This window comes from Varroa destructor, unplaced genomic scaffold (assembly GCF_002443255.2).
Source record: "Varroa destructor unplaced genomic scaffold, Vdes_3.0 BEIS01000001.1, whole genome shotgun sequence".
Lineage (NCBI taxonomy): Eukaryota > Metazoa > Arthropoda > Arachnida > Mesostigmata > Varroidae > Varroa > Varroa destructor.
In genome coordinates this window covers 34,665,569-34,693,256 of record NW_019211454.1, presented here as the reverse complement: position 1 = coordinate 34,693,256, position 27,688 = coordinate 34,665,569, and the positions used below count along the sequence as shown (strand labels likewise).

The window sequence follows — 27,688 nt, the reverse complement described above, 5'->3', positions numbered from 1 at the left end:
TATAGTAGTTTTTTTGTGCAACTGCACTGCCACATTTAAGTGAGTACTAGTACTATCTATAGGCTTTTGCAACTGGGCGTATTTAACAGCTCTTTCCCATGTTTGTTCATGGTCTAGTTATGCTTGTTCCCCCGTGTTTATTTCTGCCAGAACACTTCGTTTCACCCGGGCCGCAATGGCTGGCGGGTGCACCGCTTAATTTTGCCTGCAGCCTTTGTGGATGACCAATCATGAGCAGGTTGAACGTGGGATAAAACCTCTCTGGCACTTGTTTTAACCCCCCTACTACATACTCTTATAGCTCCGAACTCTTAATGACTGAGCGACCGTTGAGCCACAACGCAGGCAACACCTACTACTGACAACGGCTAAGCGAAAGCTTCGTTCCGCATAGCCTGCAAGGGCAACGGGTCGGTAGATCGTTGCTGTGGCTGCTTTTGCAACAACAAACCCCACGTCCAGGTCTATACAATATACAGGCGTGGCTAATAATCTCCTAGCAATCACGGAAATCTAGAATACCGTTAGAAGCGTACGGCTGACTAGCCGGCAAACTCGTGGCTGAAGGGAGGAGTTGCAGCCGTTGCAGAAATGTTGTGCAGCGAACGCGTTCCCGCGCGCGCCGAGGTCGGGGTAGTGAATACCCTGACCTCGGCGGCTTTGACCGTTATCCCAAACATCGCTGACAGGTCTAGAGTATTCCAGTTGTGCCCATTGACAAATACAGCTGTCCCAGCCAGGTGCAGCTGAGGACCACCACTGCCGTCCTTGGAACCATCGTAACTACTGTTCGCTTATTTACGTTCGTTCTGGTGAAGCGAGGGCTATTGTGCCTGCGTGAGGTTCTCTACGACCGTGTCCCCCCCCCCCCCCCAGTGCTCCGTGCCGACGAGGCCGCGGTTGTGCAGCGCGCACCACGCCATCCCCCTCAGCAAGCAACTTGCTGCGAAGGAAGCTAGATCCTGTATTGACTGGAAAAACGCAAAAAAATCATCTGTCACATTTCTTTTTTCTGCTCTCGCTCGCTCCCTTAGTCGAATCACGTGCCCACGATAAAACAGACACGCTTTCAATGCCCCGGTTTTTGTATGATAGAAGAAACGATACCAACCCCACTATCGGAGCAGAGCTTGGATTCTAATGGCGAAAGAAAGAAATATCCCGGAGAAGCATTAAGCTATCTGCAGTGAGCTGTATTCAGGAATCAATTATTATAGCACTGCACCGTTGCAAGCATTAGTCGTAAAATTACGCTTCATGCTTGCACTCGGTGGGCAAGCACAATATTTAAATACTCGAGAGACATCTGTTGCTAACGAACTAATACGTAATAAACAGAAGGAATTAAGGCATCGTTTCATCGGTAGCGTTACCGTTAAAAAAAAAGAACAATTTTCAGCCATTACGCTGCAATAACTAGCGCGATAGCGACAGTCGAGTCCTAATCTACCCTTTATTCGTGACTGAATCTAGCCAGTGTTTGTTATTTGTTAAACTAAAGATCTGTTAATGTATTAAGCGTATTAAAGTATAATTAGCGTTTTCTCTCGCTCATTGATATTAAATAGGGCCCGGCTCTTGTGCAAATTAGCTCAAGACGTCCAGAATGGTTTGAGTCCACTTACTCATATTTAGTTCCCTTATCAGTTATTTTCCATTACTTTTAGTGCCTGATGGTCCAGCTGCCTCTTTGGCTGGCCTGCGTAAAAAGTAGGTGCGCTATACCTTAATTAATTCAGATTCGAATTTTTTCGGCAATTATGATACGTCTCCCAACGCAAACATTTCTGTAGCACATCTTGTCTTCAACCCTGTTATGCGTCCATTTTTAAAATTATTTTTAATCGAAATTTGTGTGCATTTTTCTTCATAAAACACTAATAACGTTTAGACGATAATAGGACAACACGATTACCATAGGTTCGATAAAATTGAATTGTTTAAGCCGCAGCGATAGCAAAAAGCAATGGCGCTATAACTATTGTGAATCAAAATCAAAGTAATCATTGGCAACTGTATTTTCGCGCCGAACCTTCACCGAGCTCCGATGCCATTTTCCATTTAGCTTACACTTCAAATTCGTGTTCTTGTGGACAAGCGTGTTAAGTTTTCTTAGAAATAATCACTTGTCCTGATTTTTCTTGCACGAGGATTATTTGTAGAACGGGAGCTGAACACAAACTTGTAAGACGTCTTAATATTTGTTGTCAACTTTTAGCTAGGGGTTTGCCTTCTCGTGTGTAACAATGCTGAATTTAAAACCAGATTTAGCTATATTCTGGTTTGGTATGTTTGTCAAAAAAGAAGGACCAAGAAAAAGAAGAAGCTTTACAGAATACGAGATATAGGCCCCGAGGTGAGTTTTCCGCCATGGTGGAGGCAAACAATCATATCTTATGCAGAAGTATCATGCCAAATTCTTTATTAGAATGTGTTGCTTCTCCTGCTTTACGTACCATGTTCTCCATCGTTCATAAATGCTGCATAATTATAACGCCAGAAAGCTGACAGGACGTCCTGTTTGTGTATTATATCAGTTACTTGTAGCACTTCTAATTAAAGGGATTCTATTTTTCGTGGAAGAAGTTAATCTAACACAGAAATAACACACCATATGCATCGACACATACACCGTTATAGTTACCTATTTATCTATGCACTATTTTGTGATGTTATAATCTATTCACATTTTTAAATATCTCTTAAATTTCATCAAATAGACCCTGTATAGTATAACACAAAGTTTATAGCAGTGTTCTTCGAAAATCGCTCGAAGGTCGCTTGACGCCTTCTCGCGCTCATTGTTCCCCTTTTCGTCCCTTCTTAGCATTGATGGCTCTCCTAGAATTTAACATGGTTTCCGTATGATTTACGCGTACACAGACACACACATGTAAATGTATGTCCAGGCGCCATAGTGCTGCGTCTTCGAGAGTCGTCGAGCGTCATTGAGGTTTTTCCTGGAGCTGCTATTTCGGCTGTCATTATTTTTCTACTCGAACTCTGATTGTGGCTGGAATTGCCGTCGTCACAACCGAATGATAGAAAACCTGACTGTAAGGCGACCTATTCGCTTTTGTGCTAGTCGATGCCTCTCTATCGCCCGCTTTATAATCGTCGTAGGTTTTGTCCCATGGCCGACGTCGTCAGCTGTCACGCGCCGTTGGACGATAACGCGCTGGCTTCGAGTGTTTGTTACTCTCCGTAGACCCTTAGCTTTGCCCCATTGTAGTTGATTAAAGCCCAACACAGCGGGCCTGTCTTTTGCCGACGCTTGTTTGGAACGACGGCCTAGAAAGAGCAATTTCAGCATCAGACGTTACAGCTGTTATTGCTGAAGTTGTTCATGCCGCGGTCTGTGGCAGAAACGACAGGTTGGCCACAAACTGTTTTATACGTCTACGCGAACGGAGAGCGAGGCAGTTATAAATGGAGGACAATATACGCTGCGTACTCCGTTGTTGTTACCTCTCGTTAGTTGACTGACCTATGACTAACTTTATCTCATGATTTCATATTATGAGTCGTACTGAACAGGACCGTAGATCAAAGGAAATGGTTCATGTGATGAGCGTCAGGATCGCTAGTAGCAACATTAGATTTATCCGATTCACCAGGCGGTATCATACAATAACAGATCAGGAAAGATGCAGTATAGTTATCGCCTTGAAGTTCCCCTGTAACTTATGAACTCTACAGCGCTGTACAAGATACGCAATACAGCGCCGCTGCGCAAGACGAACGACGCAAGCATTCGGTTGACAATGTTAGTGCCCGCTTTTCCATCACAGAAAAACACCTGCATTTTCCTTTCTTCGGAGCTGCAGTATGAACCCTATTCGTGTGAGTTCCATGGTGGAAGTCAGCCGTCCGCAGCGGTCGTTAAAGGCCAATATCAAGCGTAAGACTCAAAACATTTTAGTAGTTGTTATGTTATTTGCGTATCGGTTTTTATCATTCTGCTTTTCACATTATCAATGCAATAACGGACTTAGCTAGGAACTACCGCCTATCTCAGCTACATGTAGCCGATTAAAGCGCACCGAGTAAGCAGATAAGATAGATACCCAGAGGTCGAGCGACCTGGTTTCCACGAAGTAGAAATCGTAACGGGGTGTATGAGCAAGCAGTTTCGATGCTGCTACTGCTTCATGGGGGCTCTTGAAGCCCTTAAGCGTTTATGAATCTCAGCCCTTTGTGAATACGTTCGTCCCGTTAAAGCCGCTAATCAAGCGCGTGGGGATTAGCTATCGACAGTAGCTGTTGTTGTTGAGAGCTAAACGGATTACTGAGAAAATTAACTGTATGTAAATTGATTGGGCAGATTGCACCTACCCATATATGACAACCTTCGGCCATAAAGTATTAGATGCGTCAATTACGAACGATTTGACGGTTATACGAGACCCCTAAAGCGGTGGCCCACTAACTCTCTGGCTTGCCGTGCACGCAGCTCATAGAGCCTTTGGTATTTTGAGGTACGTGTTTGGCTGCGTGTGACGTCTAATTCTTAGATGAGACAGGAGTAGACTTCGAAAAAGATGCAGCGTACAAGCAGTAAGCTTACCCAATTAACTGACGTAGCTTCGAGCGTAGATAACAACATTGTTGAATTATGCCCAGGTTGGCAATATGGCAGACGACTGAAGCGTATCCTATAACTACTTTCAGTAGAGACGTGAGCTTCTTATTAAGTTCGATTACTCCTTGCTCTGTCTATAATGGCGGTTGCACTCGGTCGCAGGAGCCCGCACGTGGCAAACAACGTAAGTTGACGTACATCAACAAAGAGTACCATGAGCGAAATGGAATTATCGTGTGCTCCATGTTGAAATATTCTCTCGGTTACAGATATATTGCAAAATATGGATTAGCTGTGATTATATTACGCTCTACGACCCGTCGATATCGCGTGACATATTTACAATCTATTGTTATTGTTGACTTTGTATTGCTATAGCCGACAGCGGTTATTGCGCTAACCAAGTTAGGCTTGGCCTGAAATATGATTAAAGAAGGAAAACAAAGTTACACCGATGGCAGGTTAGGTCGTTCTTCTTCACAAGTATTTCTTCGTGTATTCGAGTGTATCTGTAGATATGACAGCCGTAATAGGCATGAACTTTACGTTGTACCCTCTCCGTCGTGCATCATTCTATACAACGGCTTGATTTCAACACTGAACCCATGGGAAACTTAAGTGATGGTTGAGAAAATAATGGATATTCACAAAATAAAGACTCGACCATACGGCATCGGCAGCTTAAAATAAACGGTTATGTGTTTCACAGATATATTGGGATAAGATCCTTGTTTATATTAAGACCATCTATGAAATGTTGCATTTTTTGGCGACCTAGTAATAATTCTATTAAGCTGTGGGCAAAAAGGGTTCCGTAGAACGGGTGTCTGTCATGGATTCATGTGAATTTCTATTGCACAGTATTAATAATTAGAATAGGTCTCAGATGTATTACCGGTACAGACAATGTCATACACCGGCGTGAATAACTTAATTTACGGATCAGCTTAATATTTTCTGCAAAATTAAATGTGTTCTTTTCCTTAAAAACTGTAAATGTTTTCATTCCAATCATGAAGTTATTAAACCTATCATTAACAATGTCTAATTATGTTATTATCTCGTTGAAATTTTCCAATGTAATTTTAAACAGCGGAGGTATAGCTTATCACCGCGTATTATGCCGAGCTAAGACTCCCCTTTCCGTTGGGGGAGAGGTGATTGCTTACCAGCCGGACCAGTGTTGAATCATTGCCATTTAAAGCAATACCCACGTAAGGACGACCCTACCAGCGGACGACGCCCATCATTATAGCTTGATTCTAGGCCTGTTCAACTGTGTGGAAAACACGCGTCTGACTGGCGTATATGTATTTCACTGCTTTCAACAAAAATACTACTGGCGAACTGCGATTTTTTCTACCTTAAGCAGCCCCTTATATACCCATTTATTCCACGTTTACCTAATAATTACGATACTAGTGTTTACGGCGCACATTTATATATATATATATATATATATATAGACATTGTGTTAGCAATATCTACACATGACAATCCTAAAACAAATCTTGAAGGCGTCTGTCAGTTTGTGGTCCCGCCTTAGCAGAATCTTGTATCAAAAACGCACCGCATATGAATACGAGTAAAATAGTTTTGCCTTTATATTAAGCCATATAATTTTTTAGTCTTTAGGTGCGCAATATTCTGAATAAAAAGTTGACATAGACTAAAGCACGTTGAAGCGGTTGTGGTAGGCTAGAACTGGTAAAGTTTGTTTATCAGGCGGCGTCTGTCATGGCTTTTCTTTGTCAGGAACCGAGTAGACGTTTGTAACAGTTGAGGCGTCTAGGTCTTTCTTTACCCCAAACCTAGTACTGACAGACAGTAGGTGAAAGTTCAATTGTAAACATAAACAATGTCCTGTATAGCGCATCCCGTTTGTGGCCTTCTTGTCTTTAGCGCAGGTCGAAAAAGCTATCCAGGAGTCCTACAGGAATCTCCACCATTTTAGGCTCTCTCGCCTACAAATTTACCTAGCTGATTCTCCACTTGCTACCCACAAGCCGTCTAACAGAGCTTGATAAGTAAAGAAAAAATGGTAACAAAAAGATCAGAGACCCTCACAGTTCCTTTGTGTTTCAATCGCACAAAGTCGCTCGGCACACTGTTTCAAGGACTGGAAGAACTGGTATTACTTAAGCACCATAGGAAAACACCGTATTACTACTAGAAGTAGGCGTTTTTTGAGCCTACTAAACGACATAAACGTGCGTGTGATTCTGGCCGAGAGTTTTTTCACGGCTACTTGCTTTTGGTATCTGTTGTGTGGTAAGATGGCGTCCATACAACAGTGTTATATAAAACGTGATACTAAAAAAAATCACCGTCGATATTAGAGTCTCAGAAGTAGATACTTCGGCCGTTCCACACATAATGTTCTCTTTTTTCTCCTTGCCGTCTTGTCTTTCTTCAGGTCCTGCTAATCTAATGGTCTTATGATCAGTGGCATTCGTTTATGATGTCCTGATTGGCTCTTTCGCAAGAAAATGACGGATAGGCCACCATACTACCGTAATGAAGATATGCAGTAGCGGCCTATGTATAAGAGGCCAAAAGCAGAACGCCCATCCTATGAAAATGCTACGAGAAGTGTCCAGATAATCTCTTTCGGCGGCGGCTAATCGTCGTCTACGACGGCGATGAGATAGCGCGACTGTGAAGTTTGAGAAACTATAAGCATGGCGCTATGGCGAACTGGAAAAGCACACATGAATGCGTAGTGAGGGAGGAACTGCGTGTCGGAACAGATGATTTGTTGCTTTTTCGTCCTATACCGCCCGCTCGTGTTCCGCAGGTCCAACAGGCTCCATAGGTTTCTCGCGTAGACTCACGCTAGACTATTACTGCAGCTGGTTAGCAAAATGCGAACACGTCTAGCTACAGCGTCTGTATAGACCAGTACGATAGCAACGAGTAGTAAGTAGCAGTAGGTAGTGTAATCACGGAGAAAAAGCGCCGATCCGCTTCAGAGGGATCTCGCGCAAGGAAGCGACGGTAAACGAGAGATACCCACGTAAGTAGTACGCGAGAGCTGGTTCTTGTATGCAGGGTACCAGTCGGACTTTGGCTCCTAAGTAGGGCCGCTCGGCTGCTGGATCGCCCGACTTCGTCCCTGCTCGTGTACTAAAAACTAGAATGACAATGGGCCTTCTAGGAGTGGATGAACAGACGAAAAACAAGAATTCCTTTAACTTCTGTTGTTTTGGGTACGTAACGTTGATTGCAATAGCGATCCAGATGCCGCTTGCTACGGAAACTGTTGCTCGGGTTGAAAACCGCGTCCAGGTACACGTGTGCACGTCTGTGTGCACATCGTTTTTTCTGTTTAGTGATGTATCGCAGAAAAGGGGCTAGTGTTTAAGGAGAATGTTCCGCCCAACTCGATACAACTAATCTGTAATCGGACCGCAAAAAGCAGAGCTTTGTCACAATGTGCCCTTTACTGATAAGCAGATACTTACTGTATTAATTTTTCAGGCCAGTTTGCTGCGCGGAGTATGAGCGAAATATAGGCTTTAAGCAAGATTTTTAGCCTCGATGGTACGGCACGAAAACGCGTACGCTAAAAAAGGCCACTTTTCTAATTACTTTTCTAATTAAATAGTGATAATTGTAACATCGATATTTTTTAACAGCGCTGTCTTCCCATACAACGCCACTCATACTATCTCTCTTTTAGTACAGAAAACTATTTTTTCACGTTCTCCTAATTGGCTAGAAAATATGGCATGAGTATATCTGCGGCACGAAGCGCGTTTTGCGTCTGTACACTCAGAATGACCCATGTCTATTAAATACCAAACAGCTGATTGACTCAGGCGTCCGCGCTGAGCTAGACCAGTATCTACTGTATACCGTGTGACACGTCTGTCGTGTAGAAGTGCGGCCAACTTTTTCTATGCCCACCGTAATGCCCACAAATTTATCTCAGTTAATCTTACGCATCATACTCATACCTATTTCAGCGTACCTTTCATGGATAGGGGCATTTAATTATTATGGCTTATATTTAACGTGTTTATTAATTGGTACGAAGCATTCATCTGAAATCAAGCAGTGAGAATAATTTCTAAACGTCGTCTGATCGTAAAAGAAACTGGAGACTTTTATGTGTAATATATATATATATATATATACAAAGCTTGGATTTTAATATACGTTTGTGTTATGCTTTGAAGGATTTAAGTAAAGTATCAAGCTTGATATATATAAACCAGGGGCAGAGCGTTGCTCTGATAGGAACTTGTCTTTAAAGTGAATTAAAATGATAGTGGTCATAGAGCATCTTTCAGTAGACGCTGCTCGCATACTAAGGTAGTTGGACGACCCACTTTGAACAAGTATTACATGTCACATACATCTTTAGAGCAGCTTAAAGCATATATATAGAAAAGTATAAGATTTTAAGACCAACAGTAACTTAACGTACTTACCTGAATCGTCTTTCAATCTTCATTCAAACGTTTCATATTATTATATAAACTCTTTTTATTATTATATAAATATTTTATAAGTATCCAACTAATTGTGATAACATGCACACGTTGAATGGGTTTTCAAAATAATACATGTATTTAGCAATGAGTTTGTGTATTGGGATTTCTATCTAGCAAAAAATACTTCCCCAGATCACTGCGGATCCAACGATTCCAATAAAAAATAGGACCAACAACTGAACTGGCGGCATCCTTACTTAGAACAGGCCAAGAGTTACAGCATCAGCTTCCCTTAGCGACAGGTTGACATAGAGAATTTCACGTGGCTGCATGTATAGAACTATTGTAGAAATAATATGGGTCCGTCCTAAGCTGATCTTCTTCAAGTTTACGTATGTCACGTTGACGGCTTTTCACTTACCGCTGGCCTTTTGATTTTTTGGCTATACCCCCATTTACTTCAAAGGGTGAGAAAAGAAAAAGTTCTTCGTTGAAGTGACATCGCTTTCACAACAATGTCCTGCCCTCCATTTGTTTGTGTCAACGAACTTACCTGTCGGTAAGTGTCGGTAGTATGTAGTGACAATACCGTGAAAACATCCTGTCAAAAGAAATAAAATTGAGCCCAACATCGATTATGCTAATAGTAATAACAATAATGAATAACTTAAAGGTCAAAAAATCTATAAAAAGGCGGCAAATAGACAGGCCGTCAACATTTTGTGCTTTTTCATAATGGCAGAAGATGCTAATAATTTTTGGAAAGTCTACAATGACTTTTATTGTTATTACTTGATGACAACAAATGGGTATGACGGCCCTGGGCACTATTGAAATCGATAGTTACAGCATTACGTTGTGGGGCGCCGGTGTCTGTGTTACGTGAACAGTATGCGAAAAATGAGTGAGTGGGGCTTGCAAGCTGATCCCTCCGCCTTCCCACAGCTATTGCAAGTAGTTGCGGAACCTTTGAAAGAATCTTTTAATTAATGACAATAAACATTTCAAAACGGAAGAAAAGCAAATGCAGAAAGTGAAGCACCGAAGTCGCCCGCGATATCGTTCCTGTCACAAATGCTGAAATGGTGGTATTTTCGAAAGGTTGTAAGGCTCGTTCTTCGATACCATTTTAGCTACCATGGCGTGAGATTAGTGAGCGGCTACACCCACTGTTGGTCTTCATTCATGAAATTCGGTTAATATGCAGTGAGGAAAAGTGACGTACCTTTATGATAGCCTGCTAGGTCAAATGTTTGCCTGCCAACCTTCGAAGCACATTGTGGCGTGAACAGACTCACCTCGTGCTAGGAACCAGCCGTCTAATGAAATACCCAACGACGGTGCCCGGTGTAGGTTTCGAAATACTTCAGTGCAATGATGTGAGCGTGGCTCTAGCTGTAACTCGGTAAAATTACAAAAAAAAAAAATACGTACGTCGAGTATTTCTTTCACTCAAGCTTAAATTGAACGTGTATGTCAGTTGGCATTAAGTAGGAGTTGATTCCTCCGCTATGAGGGGAAATCATTCGATAATAATTAGCGCCGCACATTTGAAGTATAATAGAATAGTATGTGAAGTGGGATAGTATAGCGGGTAAATATAGGTAAAACTCAGGCAAAATTGTCATTCTAACATTGTGCAGAACTACTTTTAGATTGTAGGTCACAAAATTGTTGTTAAGAGCTGGAAATTTATGGCGTTGACTGATACCGCTGATCAGTATAATAGTGGCTTTATGTTGCAGTCTTTAATATAATAACGCATAATAGCATTACTTTAATATAATAACGTCAGGTTGTAATGATTCGTAAGGCTCTGCAGCAAGAAGGCTCAAGATTGTATCGTTACGTTACACTAGAGTGAATATCTTATAAATACCCTTAGTGATCTCATTATACTGTTTGTACTTATTATACAAAAAAAAAAAAACAGACCCATTTTCGCTGTCGAGACAACTGTGGCACTCCATAAAAAGAAACGTGTTCAGGAAGGCAATAAAAACTACTTGAAACGTTTTGTCGTCATGTTTTTGCGTTGCCCAAACCTGATTGTTAATATTTACTATGTTGTTGGCATTGCCGCTACTTTTCGAAATTGCGTCTACATCTGCCCCAAACGAAAAGTTCATTGCTTTTGTCGGGTAACGTTGCCGCGCCGACTCTCAATGGGTTTTTTTTCGTTCATCTCCTTTTCGATCTGAGTAAAGATATCGCCCGCCTGCTTCATCCTCTCTCTCTGGTCTTTATCGTAGAAGCCACCGATAGTTTGCATTGGTGCCCCCTTATCAGTTTTCAATATGTTTATAGCCGTGTCGTGGCGTGTAAACTTTTTGCGGTTTGATGGCACTCGCTATAGGTAGGTCAGTCATCTTCTGCTGACCCTCATAGGCATCTCTTCAGTGTCTTCCTAATAGTTTATCGAATAATGTGTTCCACTAATATGAGGCTTCGTTACATTGTATTTGTTTGTTCCCTGTTGCCAAAGTAGAATACTTGTGTTTTGCCCTCTCGTTTGTATTGTGTCGATATGTGTGTGTGTGGATCGCGAAACGCAACGATCAGATTACATTATAACTAGTAATTGTTCAATATATAATAACTTTTTATATAATACCTAATCATAATCACCATCATCATTATCTATTAGCGTTAATCTTAAGTAACTGAATGATGCCAATATGATGATAAGGTAAATCTCAATGTTCCCATAAAATGTCCTGAAAAAATGCCGTTCGCCCCGTTTATTGCTCGAGCTCAATGAAGCAGTATTACGGCGTAAGCAATACTGTCCCCAGTACCGTCAGGTATAATTATTCGAATTAGCAAATACGGAATATCTCACATCGTGCTCGCTCTGATATGATCCTTGTCGGATGGAAATCAGGAAAGCATTTCTAGTAGACCGTCGTTGCGTTCCTTGCCGGTTATCCGAGTTGGCGTTTCGACGTAACTACTATTTAATGGGGCACTTATTTTACGTTAGGCTTTTTCCACCCTCAACTCCAGTCCAGAAACTTTCGTCTGCCCCAGCTGATGCTTATGTCTGGGAAGCCACGAATTTCGTCACCGCTAACCAGCAGTCACGAAGATTTGTCAACTAGCCACTAGCAAGGAATGGTGCAGCTCCGAATCGTCGTGCAGCCAAACAGCTTGCCTTATAAAATCATACGGCGTTTCTCTCTGATGGTAAAGAGTGAGCCGGGTCTGCACTCTCGATGCCCCAGGGCCGCAGGCCCCCAAAGCCGTGGCAACAGTTACATTCAAAGACTTACTGCAAGCCGGTTACCTCTCAAAATTCACGCCATCTTACCAAACTTTGGCCGCAGTGAGGGCGAACTGAAGGAAGTTGAAGGGGCGTAGAGGTGGGCATCGTAAGTGCATATGAGACCAGAGACACAATCATCGCCCCGGTGTCATCGGCTTAACACCGAATCTGCTGCTGATCTCATCATTATCATATCGTACAAAAAATAGCAACAACAAGTCGTGTTGATGAACTAAACAGAAATTAAATGAATTTAGTTTGTGCGATTTACAATGGAAAAACATGGCCATGGCATGCCGTGGAGATCGGGTCGTAACTTGTGTGGCTCCCATTTGCTGTGGCTATATACATGATTATATCTATATTTGTACGCGTTTACTAATCAATATATAGCATAGCCTGTGATAACAATTACAGATTATACAAATTATAACCGTTTTATGTAGACCTCATTGTGAGTATTGCGCAAAAACAGTACTCCAAAAATAATCACTTTGCTTAGAAAAATCGCAGAGTAGAAGAGCACTATTTCATGAATGAAAAAGCTGCGTTGAGAATAACAGTTACAAATCGAATACGGTGGAATAGAGCATTCCAAAATGTACGATGATAGATAATAGCTAATAGTGGGTGGCGCGAAACAACGTATGTGGTAGACGACAACCAGAAAAGAGTTTGTAGTAACGTGTCGCTCTATATATTCAGATATATGTTTCTATCATTGAAAATTTACATTTATGAGAACACTTATATAGGCCGTAACTTTATCTAGGCTAAAATGGTGATAACGAAACACCTATGTTGGAATGCGTTCGGAATTAATATATTTCCTTAATACTATTGAGCTAATTATTCACTATGCGACACCGAAGCTGCCCGTGCTTCTTTCTGAAAGCGCAAGTAACGATTATCATTCAAATGTACCTGGTGGTAGGGTAGCAGACCAGCTGACGAATTTTCCAGTTATCCTGGTGTTTTGTCTTTGTTGTCATTGGCCTCAATTTCGAATATTTCGAAATATTAGAATTAGTTAGAGGAGACTGCCTGCTTCCGTATCGTCCATTGCAAAACACTACAGGAGAACATGGATACGTACTAGTTGCGATCTCTACTGAACGTGGCTTTAGTATTTATCGAGCTTCAACAGACTTCTTGCAAATGCTATCTTACTGTTTCGCTTTTTGCGGTCAACTGCATTGCAGTCCTTTGGGGCAGATAGCCGGTGACAAGATAATGAGATGAAGCCGGGGGGGGGGGGGGGAAACGGTCAAAGTTCAAAGAAAGCAAGCTTCTTTCCGTCCGTCCGTCTTTCTTTATTGTGTGACTTTAGTTGCGAAGAACGGCGTGACATGTTGTTGACGATAAGTTCCGACAACGTTCAGACGTTTGGAGGTATACTTACCCCACAGGGGGACAGCAGCACCTGCTGGGAGGACAGCAAAGAGGACGAAAAAGGACAAGAGAAAGAACGTGGATCTGTTCCCTGTTTAGGACGGCAGTGCTAAACTGTGAATATGCAGTAGGCAAGAACAGCCGTACAACGAAGTCATAATCCTAGTAATTCCAGTAGTCAAATAATGATAGCAATTCTGGTACAACAATCTGACAGCGCAACCAAGTTGGTGTTAATTAAGTTCTAAGTATATTAATATCGCGCTAGAACTGTTCCTGTTGTTCTTTCTTTGATACCACTAGATAGAAATACAATTCATCTAAAACAGTAATGTCGGTGTGGGAACATTGTACCATAATAACAACTAGAGACGTGCCCTAGAAAAAATCTAGCCTGGGAATCGGGAAAGCCGCCGTTTCCCATGATCTTATCCCAACATGGTTACTACCGTTGTCCATAGGTGGAGCGCGGGAGTCGTAGGGAATGAGCTTTTTATGTTAGGACGGTCGTATAAGAAAAACCTGAAAATGCGATGACGCGTCAACAATAAGCCACATACATACGCTAATTATATATGTTTTCTGTGATGTGTGAATACTTTAAAAATTTGTTCTGTTATTTCATTTGTTACTATTTCCGATCGCCATAGGCGTTGCCCTAGCAGTGTGCCCACCGCCCAACGAACGATCAAGAAAAGGCAACACTGGCCATTTGCCAATGGCAATTTGCTTGACAGAGACACACGACTCTCTCAGGCCACATGAGTCAGCCCAACAGAAGCTTGTGAGCCCACAAAGATATCGTGTAATCGGTGAATGGAAATTGGCAAGAACTTCGTTTCTAGTAAAGGCGCCGGAGTACGTCAATGCTTTTTTGCTTGCCGTAATTTGGAACTGCGAATTAAACACATAATGAATATTATATAAAGTATTTCTGTGATTCGTGCTAGTGTAATCAAACACATTTTCGCTTCTGATGACTATCGCAAACAAGCCTAACACTATCCAGTTAAATTCGTCCAGTTTGGTAGCCAAGTATGAATAGAGTTTGGGATAGCTACTCGACGTCCGCCCACAACAACGATTAAGCTATAACGAGGACTATTACATTAATGGAAAAATCATATGCCTATAGTTGTGGAACAGATTCGATCAGTTGGGAAGCGAAAATGTCAGATGTCTTTTCCCGGCCTAGTTTTACGTCAATGTGTCAAATGGTAAGAGTACCTAACTACGTCCTAACCAACGCTCCAGTCAAATTTTTGCATAAAGAGAATGTTCACCAAATCAAGTATAGGGTACATGCATAAACGGTAAATCTACGAATAAATTTTCCGAAAAATTCAATTCAAGAGATCTTCCAGTATTTAGCACAGAAGGTCTTGTCATGCAGATTGTCAATTTTTTAAGTGCAAAGGACACAGTAAACGGAGACAAAGATGCATACGCAGAAATCGGAAATATTTACCATGGAAGTGGCCCGCAAAGAAATAATTATGGAAAGATGCGCTTGAAGAAAATGTTTAAGGAGGGGCCGGAGGCCTACTGAATGCATTTATGACCCAGGCCATCTGTGGAGTGTGTAGGCTAGTTCCAATCAGGACAAGTCTTTTCTGTACCGATATGCGATCCTGTGAGAACGCTTTATTTAAAATACAGCTGAAGGAGAAAGGACTTCCATTATTATGAGTCAATAAGCTATAGGCGCACCCTCTTTTTAATTGAAAATTTGGTTCTTATAATAACGAAAAATCGATGATAAGGTGATATATATACATTAAATATATAGATACGAATATAGGTAGAATGTGTATGGGTCTAAACTGCTGAAAACCAGTATTTATATATGCCTGTCACTGTGATTGTGTGACAATACAGAAATTGTGTACTCTAATCGAAATAATTATTTTCTAGCGAAAACTATTTCTGGTTAAAAAGCTTTGCAATTGTATCATTATGACGAAATATCACAGACGTGATAAAAAAACACCTAAGCGTTGACTTTTCTCGGTGTTCTGTCAAATAATCTATTTATTTTTGTTTTTTTTTGCGTAATTTTTTTCGAAAATACAGTTGCCAGCTCTAACATAGCGTTTTAACATGGCTCGTATGATATTCAACGATACGGAACGTAATTTTTTGTTGGACTCACGAGATTCGAACTTGACCGTGTTGACGACCCTAGATAGCGCTTTCTTTCGTTTCTAATCGCTCTCTTACGACGACGACGGTTTCAATTAAGTTAGCTATAATCGACCATAGATGTTCATACTTACAGAACATAGTCTGCAGTATATATTCTATAGTCTATAGACAAGTGAATACTGTTAGGAGAGTGTATTCCGATTTTCCTCTTATTTGCAATTTTACCTAAGCGAAACAAGAGGAATTCTTCTATCAGACGACGATTCACTCAACAGAGTGCCCTAAGCCTGGTACGTGTATCGCTTACTTGAACGTATATACTACACATGCATTCTATCCAAACTATATAACGCCCGATTTCTGATACACATAGAGCCTACTCCGGTAGAATTCTGAACCTATTTTTCGGCGACGTTGTGCCCTCTGCATTCGATGGCTCCTTTTCTCTCCATTATGCTGGGAGCCGCCACTTCCTCCATGGTTTCATTTCTATTCAAAGGGGAATCAATCGCATCACCAACTGGTACAACACAGTGATAAACATAGGAAGAACAGTAATGGAACGTTATAGGCGTCGGCGGTCAATTGTTAACTGCTATTATTGTGAACATCATTCGGCTACCAGCCGCTGCTGCTAAACCAATCTCACTTCAAAAATGCTATATATTGTCACTTTTGTAGCGGGTTCGGAAGACCCTGCCGAGGCCCTCGCACTTGGCAGACGAAATCAAGCGCGACCTAGCGGTCTCAACAAAAAATAGATTGTGAAGGTACTAGACGAGGTCGTTTGTTTTCGTGGGAGAATTATGGTACCCGTTGCTGTTAAGGTGACGCGTAACGCAATGTACGCAATCTGCTCCTGAACTCCGCCGCTACTTTTGCAGCGTATACCGCTACGATCTCTGTTAGCCAGTGCTATCTTTGTCAAGCATACGCTGGGCCACTCAAGAGGACTGAACACGCACCCAGCCTTGAACAGCTGTGCAAGAAGGCGACGAAGCGAATAGTCCTGGCCTCATATAAAACTCGGAAAGGTACAAATGTACACATACCACAAGAAAGGAACGGGTGCTTGACATACGGCGGTACAGTCCGTGTACAGCCAGTCTTTAAAATAAAGTTATATGGCACTCATAAATCCATATATACACACGCGTGTAAACTGAACGAATGGTGGTGAGTTTTAGAGAAACAACCGCTAACAGGTGCAAAGGCAAGGCCGGCACTACTATCTTGTTTGTTAATGTATGCCTAGTGGCAGTCGATGAGACGTGTTACTTTTGATCGCTTTTAGCAGCCCGGAGGTTGCCGTATATATCACTATATATATATATATATATATATATATATATATATATATGGAGGGAGAGCGAGCGCCGACGCGGTAACTATAACGGTGAAGCCCCTAGTTAAGAAATTAGACTCCGTTGCTTTGTGCTGTTTCATCCAACTAGCAATAAATTCAATACCACTTTGGAGAATACAAAAAGCTGTTACATTTATAGTGAAGCAGCAGAAAGAAGATTCGGTAAGCCCAAGTGCGCGATGCTGAAATACCGCCGTAGAGGATAAAACAATTGCTAGTAAGGTCCTTTGTCCTGCAGCATATGTACATCAGGACTTTGTTTCGTATCTTAGTGAACAAGAGGTTACCCAGCTGCTGGGTGCAGATCATGACGAAATGTTTTGTTCTACGACTGTATAGAGTTGAGTCGTTTGGCGATGTGTTCGTCGAAGCGCTGTGCATAACCTCTCTCTATGTTTTGAGTTTTACGTGCGGTATCGCCATTCCGTCAGACAGACGGCTGGCTGGCTCCCAGAACAAAATAAAGTGCGTCTACGTCCGAATTCGGATCTAGACCCAACCTACCTTTGTATAACCCATCTAATGGTATATCTGGAGCTAATTTTTCAACAAAATGTATATTCTCAAAAAATATAGAGCGCCTCAATTCCTTCAATTTTACCGTTTGATTATTTCCTCCCATTCCCGTTTATATTGCTTATAAATTTGCTCTCAAAGCGAGCAAAAAAAGCATATACATTAATGGATGAGAATCGCAAAAGCTGTACCGAATTAGAAAAGGAAAAAAAAAACTTTTCCTATGGTGAACTTTGATTCTGCTGCTGCTGCTGCTGTTTCTGTTATTTCTTCTGCTCCGGTTTAGCTGCTGATTGAGTGGTGACAATAGTGAGCACATGTTTATGTGTGGTTATGCCCCGTCGTTATGCTGAAGAGGCCAGCCGAGCCAGCTGAAGACAATCGTCGTCAAGTGGGCGTACGCTTCAAAAACAATGCTTAGCTACCCCTGCTTCAGCTTTGTCTACAAAGGCGTTTATATTGTATTTCTATCCCGTAGCAGCGCTAGTCACGTCGGATCTGCTTCGCTAACGAAAATAAAGCTTAATATTTAGTACAGTTGTTTATTGCAGCGCGGTCATGAGTATACTTAGATATACACAATACACGCGGGCCAAAAGAATCGCGTGGAGTGATGAAAGGACATAGGAAAAACAGAACCATTATTTAAAAACAATGAATATAATGTGTTTCGAATAGTGGCTTCACTGTATATGTATCGAAGGAACAGGGCTTGCAAAGTTGTCAATCAACTAGTACTTAAAGACGTGTACCTCATGGGACCGCACCGCGCTGCGACGCTCTCTAAGATAGACATAGGACGTAGAGGAAGGGCTGCAGCGGTTACCTGGGCTTATTTGGTTCGTTATTAACATTCTAGTGCAACGAGTATATGAAGTTAGGGCTATGGCGCTGATGATATAAGGCGATAACAGTAACATCCTTGAAAGTTACTTAATTAGTAGTGTAAATGAGCTACAATATTGCGAGAGTCCTTTGATACGTCTAAGGCTAGCCATGACTTTCATTTGGTTGATGTTACGAAATAGCTATTAAGTATCTGACGCAGCATAATTTGACTCTGAGGGATCAGGGGTATAGTTTTCAGAGTAAGGTTGTACTCACTCGAAGCAATTTCCCCATAGCAATTAAGGGCAAGACTAAAACCATGCATAATTCTCTAGACGGCACAATTCTAGATAAGGAATAAGGCTAATAACTGAATGATACTTTGGGGAGAATTCATTTACCCTGAGGGGTCTCAGTTTTGCAAATGTACAATGTGACCTCTATAGACTCTTCGGATAATGCCCCGTTTCTGCTTCTGTCATCTGAACAACATTCGCACACAGGATCCATCTTGCAATTTATAATAGACTGCCTTGCGAAAAAATCTACATTTATTATTATTACTATTCTCATTGTTTGTCACGAAATTTCTCTCCGAAAAATAATTTCTGAAGCATCAAAGTGCTGCTTTTTAACTATACTATATATATATATATATATATATATATATATATATATAATTTGGTGTTGCCGTAGCTAAACCGTTAATGAACGAATAGATTAGCTGTTACAACAGGCTGTTTCGTGATTATAGCTGCGCTCACAATACAGCCGTTGATTTCTTTGAGATATTGTCGTATTTCAACTAGATCTGAGATCAGATCTAAGCTATGTAGCATCTTTGGCATCCACGGGCCATTTATAATCAAATCTGAGATATCTAGATTCTTCCCATAGCACCGCAATGATGAGGTGGTTCCTATTCGGTATTCTCAGTGCAACGTTTGCCGGGTCTGGGGTGTGGACATTACTAGTCTGTTCCGATGTTCTGCCCGATTTCGTTCCACATACCTTATTTTGCGACTTACGTGAGATGCCCTAAGTATCAGCAGTGGTAAAAGTAAGGACCTAGGCTTCCTGTTCGTTGGATGCTCTTTTATCCCTTTAGCTACCGCTACTACCATTAGTCGTATTTGGACTATGTCTAAGTAGCAGAGAAGAGACTTTCTTTGCGTCAACTGCTTGCGATGACTGGATCTGTATTTGCGTAAGCTGGTAAGCGATGACACGAGCTTGCCGCCGTCAGTGACTTGCGAAAGGTCAAACCTGCGACTACGCGGGACGTCTTGTTTGTTATACGTCAACACAATCATAGCGTTCGGCGATCGTCAATAGAAACGGTGATTGGCAAGTCGTTGTCGTATCCGTAGCAGACGGTAATTACCTACCACCAGTTATGGGTGCATACGTCTAAGAGTTCGTTAGCGCTATATTACCGAGCGCTAGACAACTAAATTAATTGGGAACGGCGGCCCGTCTTGTGGCTCAAGTATTGACGAATGATGTCCTTTAACCTCTGAGTGAATAGGAGGACCCCGTTTACCCATATTGCTTCTGCAGTGTTTGTACATTCATGAGCTACAGAGTGTAATTTTATCGGTTGTCTTTCTATATTAATTTGTGCATATAACGTATCCACATAAGCGATAATAGTTATATTGGGCACCGATACGATTGGTTCACCGACTGAACTTGAACTGAATAACTGGTAACCGAACCTTACGGCTGTTCTCTTATCCATTCTCTAAATACATTCTACATGCGTCAGTTAATAACGTATTTACTACGCTACGTATTTTTGATGTTTTCTCGCCACTTTTTCATAGTAACGCACGTTCATATCGATATCGATGATGATGATAATACGTCTATATTGGTTGTATGTTTTAACTGCACGGTGTGGTTGCCAGTGCGGCGTAAATACTGGATAATAGTATAATATATAGAAAAGTTGTTTGATATTATGAGGTGCCGATGACCTCTCACGCTTCATTCGGCTTCGTAGACGGAAGGATGATAATGATGAAATGATTAGATAAACAGTTTAACGGTGGTGCTCTTGCTAGCACAGTAGCAGGTGCTACTGCAACGGTTACTATCATTGAAATGATGCCGCTTGCGTCCACCGTTTTTGGCCGTATTACTAGATAGATTAGTCGACAACATCGGTAACCGCAATTAAGCAGTGAAGTCTTTTTCGCACAGCCTCGTCAATCTTGCCGTATGGTGATGGTTACAGATGGTCCGGTGATAGCGCAGTGAGCAACGTATTTTTTTTGGGGATTTGGTTTAGGTTCGAATTCGGGCGTAGACACATTTTAATTTGTGCTAGCAGCTAGCAAGTACTGGTCGTAAAAAAGAAAACATGTTTTGCGTTTTTTATATATATGCTAGGTTACCACTAGCGCTCTTGCTGTTCGTTGCTATAAGGAGTTCTATTCATTCGTTCGTTCGTCAAATTATGTGCGGCTACGTGACTGTGATGCTTGCTTAGCGTGAGTCCATGTATTTCGCCCTGGCCCTTCTGCGGGTTTTATATAGTTCTTTTCTCTCCGTTTCTTGTTCCTACTGCAACCCCTTTATAAATGGGCATACACTGCGGTACACTATTGAGCAAGTCATATGAAAATAGTACCGAATAATACTGTTTCGTTAATTTTTTTTCCTTTTACAGCAACAAGAAGGGCAATGATCAAAGTAAACTGTTTGGTATTTAAAGTAAACTATTGAAAATCGGTAATTGCGATAAGCAATAAGAAGCGACACATTTAAATGCGGATTGTTTCTTACGAGTTATGCTTGAGACTGTCTATAAAAAAAAAGAACAAACATTTCAACGAAGTTGCTCGCGTACAATAGAAGTATCATCATTAGCAGTTATGCCTATTCAATATAGGCATTATTCATCAAAATTACATCTTCAATTACTACCAAAACCACTTACTAGTTACCGTCAAACTCTTCTTTTTTTTATTTGCAAATACCTGTTAAATAGTAACTGCGCGTCAAGGAGTATTGCCAAGTGTAAATTTGCTCAGGGTGTGATTTAGATAAACTATAGACGAGAAATGGCAGCGGAACTTGATTTTTAGGCTGGAGGCAGGCCAAAAGTCCAGGAAATGCAAAGGCTTAAAACTAACAGCGGGTATCTGAAGTGCAGAAAGACGCGGGGATAGTATAAAAAAGACAGACTGTTGGCGATTATCTGGATGATCCAACTGGCAGTTGATATTTTGCTCCTCAAAATGACTGTTAATTGTTGTAAACAAAGATCCGGGCGTATCAAAAATGACTTTTTAGACCATGTTGATAAATTTTCAAGTCCTTCAATAATAAACTCCATGGAGGACCTTCCAGTTCGCTCCCTAAAAATCCTCCTCAGATATTTTAGGAGCCGCATCAAGACCAGCTATAACGCAGACCGTCGACTTTGGGCAAAAGAGAAAGACTATAATCTCGGTGGAAATTAGTCTCGTATAAGCGCGTTGGATAGTGGCTGATTCCGGAGATGACGCGTTGTTTTCCTTTGTTTTTTGTTTCCGAGTCTGTTATTTTATTCTAGAAAGACTGTTGAATACGCGAGTGCAGGCCGCAACAAACAGCCCCTCAAAATTTGTCCGAATTCGAATGTCCCGATATATATATATACTTAAGATGACATTGTTTAGACGTTTGTTTGATGAAATTATAAAACGTATTCATAACAGAAAACAAACTGTGACGGTTTAGGTTGCAAATCTGATAATGAATAAACTTCAGAGTAGATTTTCGTGTGACATTTTGGTACGTCAGAGAGAAAGAGAAGCTTTCCAAAGAACATCTGAGTTTACCTCCGCCAGCGAAATGATAATTAGGCCGAAATCAGACGTCCTGTCATTTGTCCAGTAATGACTTGTTAAAATTGTCAGCTTCGCCGATATATATTTGCCTGGATTATTTTATTTTAGTCATTTTCATCTAAATTTTAGAGAACGTTTGGAAAGGGAATTTAGGAATATTAATTACTATGTAGTGCATTATGCTGTACGACGTCTGGGTAATATATTTTTTCGTTGGTAGCTATTTGCCATTTCTGTCTGCTTACTATATCAGTCACAGTAAGTGCAGAATATTCTGATCACTGCGTCGCTTGTGAGGCAAGCGGCTGCGTCGTAACGCTACCGCGACACTGCCCCCTGTCTGACAATGCCTTGAGTAATTGTCGACTGCTCATTGTATCGCACGCGGGCGTATGAGTGTTTGTCAACTGCAATGAATGCCAAAAAGCGGCTTTGTTGTACTTTATTTGCAATAAATTGACCCTATCGGAACTAATACGATATGGCGCGATGATAGCCAATGTGATTGTTTTGTGGTTTTGTACTATACAACCGTTACTACTACCATTTCTGCCGGTGTAAGTGGATCGAACGAATATCGCAACGCCGTGCACCCTTCGTCGCTGAAGCGAAATATAAACTTATTCCTTCATAGCAGAAACATAAACCTCAACGGCATGGAAATTTTCAAAAAAGAAACCGCAACCGCTTTGCGAAAAGTAGAGAAGGCACTGCAATAGCGTAGACTTCCGTCACAATACAAACTAGGGGCAATCTTGAATGTGTATTTGTTTGTGTGTGAGTGTGCCTAATAATTATGTATGCTTCAGAGAAGTTAACAACGATTCAGGTAAATAGATAGAGACACAGCGGTACTCAACGAGAATACGAGAATTACGGAAAACAGTCATAACGTACAGTGCAGCTGCAAAAACACAATCAAGAAGAACCGATCCAGCTACTTTTAAACTTTTAGAGCGTTTAGATAGGGAAGAGGGTGCTGCTAAAGTTCAACCAGACAGAACTAGCGAACATAGACAGAAAATCAACGATCTTTTTACTACTTAATTGGCTACTTGAATTATGAGATAGAGCGATGCCGTACAATGATGTGAGGAGGCGAATGAAATGATCTTGAATCTATTAGGCGACGTTTTCGCTTAAATTTTGTCAACTTTATGAGATAAGGTACTAGATCGTAGACGGATGGAGTATTGATCAAAAAATGACATCACTAATTCTTCTTTTTTAGAAAAAAAGAAGGGAGAGAACCGCGACAATGGTAAAAATCGTGCCTACGATCCTTCTTCAACACAAAATTCAGCAATTGCGCAAGGTTTGAGCTGGATCCTGAGCTAGCACTGTCCTGACGCGTCGACTTGAGACGTATTCCACTAAATCCTAAAGTGTGCGTTACTAAGCGACTGACCTCGGACTATCGCATTCGTAGCAGATGAATACACTAAGCCGAAAATTCTGCATCTCCATGCTTGCCAATTTCCCTAAGGAATCAGTAGAGGCATTTGAAACAAAGAATATCGCTGCGTTGGGGTTAATTTTAGGAACACGTATTTATATCAGAGACTCTGAACACAGGGTATCTCTAACAAAAACTGCCAAATTTTCTGAGCTTATACGCTGTGTTAAACATCGTACGAATCGCCTTCCATTTTTGTAGGACACCAATAGTATGAATTGGGGGTACCTAACCCCAAAACCTCTATGTTGCAAGTTTTAGACCCGCCATCGCTGTTAGGCATTTCGTCAGACAGCTGGCTCCAAAACCTACAACTGCTATAATAATCCAGCAAACAATGGTATGATTCACTGTGGTCAATTTCCGCAGCTTTCGGGGGATTGTTAGGTTTTATACATATTTTTTGTATTTCAAGATCAAGAGAATTCGAATCGTAGGACTTTGCTTGAATATACATCTTAAGGTACTGACAACTAACCTTTAATTGAGTCCAAAATAATAATATTACAAATAATTAAATGTCGTTATTTCGAGCTCGGATACTTCATGAGGTATTAAAACGCATAACAGAAGCAAAAAAGAAAAGGAATGTAAATCGGTGATAATACTGGTTATTGATTTTGAAAGTTTTAGGACGATATCAAGTGATAAATGTATATCAAAGTAAACCTATACGTAATAGAAGATAAATATATTGAACATCCTTGGTGTCGACAAAGTAGTGTAGACTCAATTTTTAAAGCCTTTAGGACCTGTAATGTTATTTAAAACCCGGAACAGTTACGCGAAAAAAAAGAGGCAGCATTGCATATTACTTTATAATAGTTGAGTAATATATCTAGCACAAGTCACCTTATAATTATTTGTAACAACCACTTGAACAGATTAAACAACTCGTTATCGTAGACATTGTAGCATAGTTACGTTCTTAATTAGCTATGAAGACTAGAGTTTATTCAGGACATGCTAAGTGGCAGTGACGATCACAGATAGCAGGAGAAGCAGCAACAGCGCCACCGTGCGTTGTCCAATGCAACCAATGACGCCATTTTCCCTTTGTCATAGCATTAGAAAGCAGCTTACATTTAGACAAAAGAATACAGAATAACCTTAGCTCGCCGAAAACGGTAAGCGTGTTGAAAAGGACCCGCAGACGAAGGATAACTAGAAACTAGAAGTAGGAAAGGACGAACTGGAGCCGCTAGAGGATATCTACAAATTCCTTCTTATTCGACATGTATGAATTTCTCGAAACAAATCGAATAGCGTAAGTAGTAAATGTATATTGACGTGTTCGTGCTCTGATAATGGCAGCAGCGGCGGCGGCGGCAACGGCGACAAGAGAACGTTTCTGGGGCAACACTTCCAAGTTCTGTCCTCATCCGTTTTCACTTTCATTCACACGTCTGCCTGAGTCTATGACGACGACAGACTTCTTTCGAACTCGCGCTAACCCCGTATTGTCTTCATACAGCTGCATTTTTTAACGCCTTTGAATATTTTGACCATGTAACTGCGTTTTTGGAATTACTTCGTCTGTGTAGCATCAGCGACTTGTCTCCACTAGAAGTGCTAGCAGGGCTGGCTTTTCATGGACCAAGCTGGACTTTATCTAACAAGTCCACAAAAGAGCATGCAAACTATATACCAACGCTGAAATTCAAGTGTACAGTCGCATTATCACCACTGTGAGGCAAAACGAAGGAAGAAAAAGGTGCCGGCCTATTGTAAGCCTGCTGTAAGTGAGAGCGAGCAATGGGAAAATAGAACTTTTCTTCGCTTTCCATTCGCTCGGATTTCTAAGGTGATTTAAAAAGGTTGATTTGAGCTTTTTTGTATGTAGAGGTTGCTATGCATCTCAAACTGCTAACGTACTCCCTTTTGTCAGTAGAAGGATCGCTTAGAATATGATGTTTTTCTCTTATTATATTTATAGTTAACCTAGAACAAATGAAGTTTTAGTCTAGGTTCTCAAATAATGTGCACACATACGATATACCACTATATAGATTTGTCACACCTAACTATAAAAAGATGTACTTTTCCATATTCCATTGTTTTCCTCTACAAAAATACTGCTGATTCCACCGCCAGGTTATACATTATATTCTAGTAGATCACTTTCTATGTAAAAATGTCTTTATTTAGAAGCACACTCGCGGACGTATATCTTATGACGGTGCGTATCAAGTCCAGAAAGTAGTACAGCTTCATAATAAATGTCTTCTCGAGCAAATGCAAATGCATACTCTGGCACACATACGTTATATAATTAATCATATATAATAGCATAGTAATACAAGCAGCATTTTGTGAGTAGTGGCGATGACAATAGTAGCTGGGAAACGAATTTGTTCATGTGCACGTGTGCGTGTACCTTTCTTTTGTATGTTTGGCCTGACGACGGTTAGTCAAATTATTATATCGTACATATAAAAGCGCCGTTTTCTATATAATGCAGCTGCAGAAGACAAGCTAGTCTTCTAGTATTTTCAGACAGATGAAGAATTTCGGCGGGTGGAGGGGGTGTTGATTGCTTCTCCATTTCTTACTGCCACGATGACGACGACGATGACTTTTAGGCCACGCTGGATGTATTCTATTTATCATATATATGTATGTATGTATGTATGCGTTGCCGGTTTAGACAACTACGGAGCGGGGAAACGATGAGTGGTGAAGCAAATATTTCCTCGTCTGTTACTGCCTTAGTGCGCTTCTTCTGTTATTACTTGTATGTTTCTGGTTGGTGCTAATTACTCTAGGCATGAAAAATAAGCTATATATATAAAATTATATATATATATATATAAAATTATGATAATATTATTATTATTACTGTTGTTGTACATAGTAGAGGCCTACGTACTTGTGAGGCATAGTTGAGTTCAGGTACAAAAAATGAAACAGCTTACGAAACAGATTCTCATCTCATCCTATATAATTTCTGTGAACATGCCTGACAATAATACAGTGGGATGGACTGTTCACCTGCGCTTAAATTTATGTACGTAAAATATCTACCTACATGGACTTAAGCTCTTCTCATTTTTTCACCGTATACGTGTAGCCTTTGACCCCTAAGTAATATGTTCATCTATGGGAGTCCATACTTCATTACTCTCGGTGTCGCTTCAGGCTGGTAGCTCAGATGAAGCCTTTTTATATTTACATCGGAATAATTCAATATTCGTACCCAATAAGCACAATTAATAAAAATATAATAATAATAGTGACCATCATCATTCAAAGATAGCCACCCATAGAAACAGACTATTGCTCCTTCTGTCGAGGACGAAGAGGTTTTAAAAGGGCTCCAGTTTTCGGCGGTCCAATCTGAAAATACCGTTCGCTGTACGGCAGTTGTCGGAAGGTTTCTGCTACTCGAACTATTGTTATTATACGCCAGTTAAAAAAACTGAATGAAATTTAGAATTTTGCACGAATCATTGAATCAGCCTACGTAAAAATAGCACATATGGCCGTATGGTTTCGATACGTATTGGGAAATCCTAGGATTTTAGGAAATTACGTCAGCACCTATCTTTGTCCGCTTTGTAATTTTTCCTCTTGTAATATCGTGTTGTTTCAGCTTTGTCTTGTATTGGTCGTAGGACGTCGAGCGCTTCTTCGGGATTTATTCATGTAGGTAAAATTCCTCTTTAGCCTCGTGAATACTTGATACTGTCTGCTTCTTTTCCACCTTATTATTATTATCATCACATTATAGTACGAACGAAGAATTCTTAGGATCCCAAATTAGAAAATTTTCGCTAGGTTGTGGAATGTGGCTGTTTCGGAGAAGAGGGATATTTACTTCATGGCCTAATTGTCCTGTACAGATGTAGTAACTAACAGGC

General features: G+C 40.9%; 1 protein-coding gene across 15 annotated transcripts in view; it reads left to right on the top strand.

Moving 5' to 3' along the window:
- LOC111243831 (uncharacterized) overlaps nucleotides 1-27,688 on the top strand; it is a 158,598-nt gene that overhangs the window by 63,285 nt on the left and 67,625 nt on the right. For 6 of the 15 annotated variants that reach the window (XM_086978191.1, XM_086978188.1, XM_086978182.1 and 3 more), the window contains one exon: nucleotides 27,421-27,473. The exons of 8 other annotated variants lie outside the window; for them this stretch is intronic. Coding sequence is in view for 2 of the 7 variants with exons in the window: in XM_086978180.1 (XP_086834306.1) it covers nucleotides 27,421-27,473 (53 nt within the window). In the remaining 5 variants the exon portion in view is untranslated. Of the gene's footprint in view, nucleotides 1-3,813; nucleotides 3,902-27,420; nucleotides 27,474-27,688 lie in introns of those variants that run through there. One more of the 15 variants, XM_086978181.1, reaches the window with a different exon arrangement.